This window comes from Chrysochloris asiatica, unplaced genomic scaffold (genome assembly GCF_000296735.1).
Source record: "Chrysochloris asiatica unplaced genomic scaffold, ChrAsi1.0 scaffold00154, whole genome shotgun sequence".
Taxonomy (NCBI): domain Eukaryota; kingdom Metazoa; phylum Chordata; class Mammalia; order Afrosoricida; family Chrysochloridae; genus Chrysochloris; species Chrysochloris asiatica.
In genome coordinates, this window is record NW_006408672.1 from 7,858,923 (window position 1) to 7,865,104 (window position 6,182).

Here is a 6,182-nt window from a genome sequence, read left to right on the forward strand (position 1 = left end):
TATAAAAAACTAATAGCCTACATTGCTCTCAATGGAGAAAAACTGAAAGCCTTCCCTCTGTGAACAGGAACCCGACAAGGATGCCCTTTGTCACCACTCCTATTCAATATTCTGCTGGAAGTCTTAACAAGCGCTATATGGCAAGACAGGGAAATTAAAGACATCCAGATAGGAAAAGAGGAAGTAAAACTCTAGCTATTTGCAGACTATAAGATCTGATACATAGAAAACCCCAAAGACCCAGTGAAAAAACTACTAGACCTCATTAGAAGATTCAAGAAAGTGGCAGGATAGAAGATCAACATACACAAATCAGTTGGATTCCTTGATGTCAAAAACAACAGCACTGAAAAGGATATTTGGAAAGCAATATCATTTACAATCGGTTCACAAAGGATGAAATATCTAGGAATAAGTGTAACCAGAGAAATGAAGGACTTATGAAAAGAAAACTACAAAACACTACTACAAGAACTAAAAGAAACCTACAAAAATGGAAGAATGTATCATGCTCCTGGATAGGAAGACTTAACATTGCAAAAATGTCAAAACCGCCCCAAACAATTTACATATATAATACAATCTCAATCCAGATTCCATCAACGAGATGGAAAAAACAATGACAAACTTTTTATAGAAAGGAAAGAGACCCAGGACAAGCAAAGCACTGCTTAAGAAGAATAAGGTTGGAAACCTCTCATTCCCCAACTTCCAAATTTATTACATGGTTACAGTCGTCAAAACTGCTTCGTACTGGCACAATGAAAGATACATTGATCGGTCGGACGCTGGCGGCGCGCATGGCATGGCGGGGGCAGCGGCGGCGCGCTTGAGGTAGAGGGACGCCGGCCCGGTCAGGCCTCGGCGGGGCCTACACACTTCGCTAGCACGCTCCCGCCTCCCGCCCTCGCGCGGCCATGGAGGAGCCCTCTCCCGCCCGACGCCCGGTGCCCCTTATCGAGTCAGGTAAGACGCTGGGCGGCGCCGGCAGCGCCTCTCCCGCGGCGTCCCCCGCCTCGGCTCGGCCGGCGGCCCCGGCTCCCCGGTGACGCCCCCCTCCTCTCCCACCGGTCCCGGTCTTGACCCGGCTTCCCCGTCTTCCCGCAGAGCTGTACTTCCTCATCGCCCGGTACCTATCGGCGGGCCCGTGTCGGAGAGCGGCCCAGGTGAGTGCGGGCCCCGCGGTCTGCGGCGGCGGCGACCTCGGGCTTTCCGGCCCCGCAGTCGCCGCCGGGTTTGGCGGGTGGCGGGCGTTGGATGGAGTGGGGGCGCGTCCCGGGTCCAGCCCTAACTGCGCGTCTTCTCGGCTGCAGGTGCTGGTGCAGGAGCTGGAGCAGTATCAGGTCTGTGCCTCTCCGTCCTCCGCGCGCCCACCCCGTCGCCTCCCCTCCTCCCGAGCCGGCCCCCCGAGTGCTGCCGCCTGCTCCCCCGCCCCCGGGTGCGCCCCCGTCGGAGCGCTAGTCACGCGTGTGCCTTTCGTGTCTTTCAGTTGTTGCCGAAGAGGCTGGATTGGGAGGGCAATGAGCACAACAGGAGCTACGAGGAATTGGTGAGACTTTTGTCCTTCTCCGTTCCCCGCCCCCGTGGGCTCACGCGTTCGTGCTACAATGTTTACGCCGCTTTCGGAAGCGGCCGTGTGAGGGGGCGGCTGGGAGCCGGCGCTACTGCTCCCCACTAGGTCGGGGTTCGCCGTTTCCATGGGACCGGGTTGGTTTGGGCAGGAAACGGTCTTCCGGGGGTAAGGGGTGGTGGTGGGCGGCGGTGGCAGCAGCAGCAACAGCAACGATGTGGGAAACGTCTTAACTGCGGGGGGTGGGTCTCCAGGTGCTGCTTGCTACCCCTGGTGCGGCTGGTGTGTGTGCGCGTGCGCGCCCGGCACAGCCATTCAGTGAGGTGGTTTCATCTGTGCCTTCTTTTTAAGCGGACTTGTAAATCTGGCTCTGATTGGTCTTCCTTCTTTTCGCCCCGCCCAGGTCTTTCGACCACTTGTTCCCTTGGAATAAAATCCCTGAAGGTTGGGAAGAGTTTCTCTTTAGCATTTTGCCCCCCACCCCCTTCCCCTAGCTGCGTAGTCAGAATATTGTTGCTTTGAGAACATGTCACTCTTTGGATAACTGTTGCCGCTGTAAATGTCCGAGCAGTACGTTTGTTAAATACCGTGGTGGTGGTAGTGGTGTGCTTTGGAGTCGCTGCGACCCTGTATAGGGTTTCTGAGGCAGTACATTTTTACGGGAGCAGAAAGCCTCATCTTTCTCTCATAGAAATGGCTGGTAGTTGCGACCTGCTGAACTTAATGTTAGCAGCCTGATTCATAAACACTATGCCACTAGAGTTGCTTGTTAAATGTCATAGAAAGCTTTATCTTAGTATGCTGTTACACTGATCTTGTTGAACATATCAGGCATAAGTATATAGATTTTTAACTTTATATTTTGCATCTACATTAATGTAGATGTAATAAGAGTCCTGGTGTGGCAATGTAGAATAAACACTGGGCTGCTATCCGCAGTGTTTATTGGTTCAGATCCACGAGCCGCTTGTTCTCGGGAATCCCTGGGCCGGGTTGCTGTGAGTCTGAACTTAACAGTAATGGAAGGAGACCTTGTGGCAAAGTGAGTTAAACGTTAAACTGCTAGCTGTAAGGTCGAGGTTGAACCCATCTACCAGCCGTCCGGGGAGAAAGATGAGGCTTTCTGCTCTATAAAGATTTGCTCTTTTGCCAAAGGAGCAGTTTTATTCCTCGGAAACCCTATACAGGGTAGCTATGGGTCGGAATCGACTTGCCAGCACAAAAACAACATTAAGGTCGCTATGAGTAGAAATCAACTCTTGTTGGTAGTGGGTTTGGTTTTGTAATGTGCATTACAGTTTTTATTCCTTGTGCTCTTTCACTTGTTAAGTGCTGTTGAGTTGATTCTGACCCATAGCTACCCTGTATAGGGTTTCCAAGGAACATATGGTGAGCTTAAACCATTGACCTTGCAGTTCAAACGACTGTGTAGTCTGACGGATTAGCCCACAGTGCCACACCAGGACTCCTTTCACTTGTTTGGTGGTGGTGGTGGTGGTTGTTATGTGTCATGGAGTGGGTTATGACTTATAGCGATCATGTACAGGGTTTCCAAGGCTATAAATCTTTCTCCCATGGAACAGCTGGTAGTTTCGAACTGCTGACCTTGAGGTTCGCAGCCTGATTCATAACCACAATGCTACCAGAGTTTGTATTGTTGTTGTGAAGTACTGTCGAGTCAGTTCCTACCCATAGCAACCCTATATAGAGTTTTCAAGGAGTAGCTTGTGGGCTTGAAGCGCCGACCTTGCAGTTCAGATGGCTTTGCAGTCTGACACATTAACCCACAGCAGGACTCCAGAATTTGTTGTTGTACTTGTTAAGTGCTGTCGAGCCGGTTCTGACCCATAGTGACCCTGTACTGGGTTTCTGAGGCTTATAAATCTTTACAGGAGCAGAAAGCCTCATCTTTTTCTCACAGAGCGGCTGGTAGTTTCGAATTGCTGATCTTAAGGTTCATAGCCCGATTTGTAACCACTAGGCTAGCAGAGCTCCTGAGAGTTTGTTTGGTGGTGGTTATGTGCCATGGAGTCGGTTCTGACTCATAGTGACCCTGTACAGGGTTTCCGAGGCTTATAAATCTTTCTGGGAGCAGAAAGCCTCGTCTTTCTCCCAGGGAGCAGCTGGTGGATTTGAACTGCAGACTTTGTGTTTCATAGCCTGGTTCGTAACCACTATGCTACCAGAGCTCCTTCAATAGAGTAGTGTAGAGTGTAGAGTGTGTAGAATGTTATAGTATAGTGTAAACTCATATGCATTGGGAGACAATCAAGATTATGTTACTTTCTTTATTCTGGTATTCATTTTACTGTGATAGTGTGGAACCAAGGTAAGCATGTAGATGGGTGAGTGTGTGTATGTATGTATCTTTAGTCAATACTCAGAATGCCCCTTGTTCCCCATGTGTCTTTTAATTTAAATCAAGCATTAGCCAAGGTCTGTGCATTGCACTGATTGCCTCTTAAATCTCTCTTTATTTTGAACAGTTTACATGTGAATCTGCTGGTTGTTTTTTCTTTTAAACTTTTTAAAATTGAGTAGAGGTTTGCAGATCAGATCACCAGCTTTACATTCAAGTTATACACTTTGTTTTATCTCAGAAATTACAATCCCCTTCCTGCAACAGAAGTTTTCCTACTTCCTCCTGGTAGCTCCCCATTTACATTTTATGTTTAACAAATGAACACGGCAAAAATATTTTATGTATACATATAAAACAAAAAAAATTAAATGTCCAAAGGCATATTCTGCAAGCCAGCCACCTACCTGTAGGCATACAGCCTTACTCAGTCTGTGGACCTTGATCCTGTAGCTGGTCTGTTGCTCATTGTCGCCGCCTTTGCCACCATACTTGCTGTTGGTGCTTTTCTAGGTCGGATCTCACATTCTACTCATGCTATTCCTTGTTGGTCCTGGGATCATCTGTTCCTGAAATGAAAGATTAATTCCTCGCCCCTTTTAGTAACACAGCTTAAATAATTACAGTTGTGACAATCACAATGAATCCTGTTAGTAATTAGTCACAATTGAATCAAAATTCTATCACCATCATCCTGAATCTTCTCTTCTTTTGAATTTTCATTGTGAATTGAGTGATAGTTTACTTGGGAAAACATCGGCTTTATACTCATTGTTTCATTGCAGTGATTACAATCTTCTCTGCATCATCATTCAACAGTATTTGCTTCTATTCCCTCTGATTTTTTGTGGACGTACACAAAAACAAGAATATATAATCATTTAAACAACCAAAGGACACATTCTGCAAGTCTGCCTCCTGGCCACCAGCTTTCAGTCCCTCACTTTCCATGAATCTAGAGTTCTTAGCTGCTCCCTCTCTCCATGTCCCCATCTCTGCCTCCATCTCTGGTGTCACTGCTTCTCTGGATAGGGTCCCACATTTCACTTGTGCTCTCCTACGGCCCTCTGTTCCTGGACTCTACTGATTTTTTTTTTTTTTGAAGTTGTCGAAGACATTATTTTGCTTAGATCTACTATCGCTCATGAAAGCAGCAGTCAAGAAATTACACGATGTATTGTATTATATATTAAGGTTATAATATATATTAAACTTCTATATATTAGAGTTATAATATATCTGTATGTACATTTAAGGTTTTTATTGTGGATTGAGTGAAAGTTTACAGGGCAGGTCATCAGTTTTACGTTCAACAAATCATACACCTTGTTTCATTACCAATGAGTATAATCCCCTCCATGTCTCCATGTACCATCAGTTAACAGTATTTCTCTCTATTCATTTTAGCTTTTCAAAACAAAACAAAACACTCAGGCATATATAATAATTTACATCTCTAAAGGGCATATTTTGCAAGTCTGCCTCCTGATGACCACCAGCTCTTAGTCCCTTTCTTCTCATGACTCCAGGGTCTTCAGCTGCTCCATCTCTCCATTTCCCCATCTCTGCCTCTGTCTTTGGTGTTGTTGCTTCTCTGGATAAGGTCACATACTGTGCTTGTGCTCTTCTCCCCTGATGGTCCTAGGGTCCTCTGTTTCTGAACTGTAAGATTAACTACTCTCCTGTTTTCATTAGAAAACTAATACCTTTACAATTGAGACAGGTGCAATTAGTCATCATAACAATTACTCACTATTGAATCATATGAATCTTATCCCTGTCTCTTTTCACCAGACCCATCCAGACAAGATGAAAACCATTAGTAGGCACTCTTTCTCTCCCCACACACACTTAAACTAAACTCCCTCTTGAAACTTTGTAAGCCAGTCACTTTGTGCCTTAATTACCTCTTCACTTTAGACAGCCAGTGTCTAAGTTGCCCGTTCCCTATCTACCCTGTGTACAGAGGGGATAGCGTTGATCCTTGATGTTAAGACTCTTTCCTTCTCTATTGGTATTTAGAGTTAAAACTACCTCTATGGCTATAGGTCAGGTTCCTCAAATTGTAGCAATTTACCCTTGTTTTCTTTATCAAAAAATTTTTTTTTGGTAATCTCCCTCTAGTTGAATTCTGATGAACAAGCCTTCAAGGCTAGGTCAAATGGGTACTGTCTGCAAGTTTGGTGTTCTTGAGCTTCTCCCCTCACACTTCATATCAGCTGGATGCTTCACTCTGTGGCTATGTCCTTGTCC

At 46.0% G+C, this 6,182-nt stretch overlaps 2 protein-coding genes across 2 annotated transcripts in view; both read left to right on the forward strand.

Moving 5' to 3' along the window:
- Nucleotides 1-917: 917 nt before the first annotated feature.
- The window catches only part of LOC102811804 (bromodomain and WD repeat-containing protein 1-like), a 29,617-nt gene continuing 24,352 nt past the window's right edge, over nt 918-6,182 (forward strand). Inside the window, exons 1-4 of the mRNA XM_006870842.1 lie at nt 918-966; nt 1,108-1,166; nt 1,314-1,343; nt 1,490-1,549. Coding sequence (XP_006870904.1) covers nt 918-966; nt 1,108-1,166; nt 1,314-1,343; nt 1,490-1,549 — 198 coding nt within the window. The remainder of the gene's footprint in view (nt 967-1,107; nt 1,167-1,313; nt 1,344-1,489; nt 1,550-6,182) is intronic.
- The window catches only part of BRWD1 (bromodomain and WD repeat domain containing 1), a 197,519-nt gene continuing 192,437 nt past the window's right edge, over nt 1,101-6,182 (forward strand). The window contains exons 1-3 of the mRNA XM_006870863.1: nt 1,101-1,166; nt 1,314-1,343; nt 1,490-1,549. The gene's annotated coding sequence lies outside the window, so the exon portion shown is untranslated. The remainder of the gene's footprint in view (nt 1,167-1,313; nt 1,344-1,489; nt 1,550-6,182) is intronic.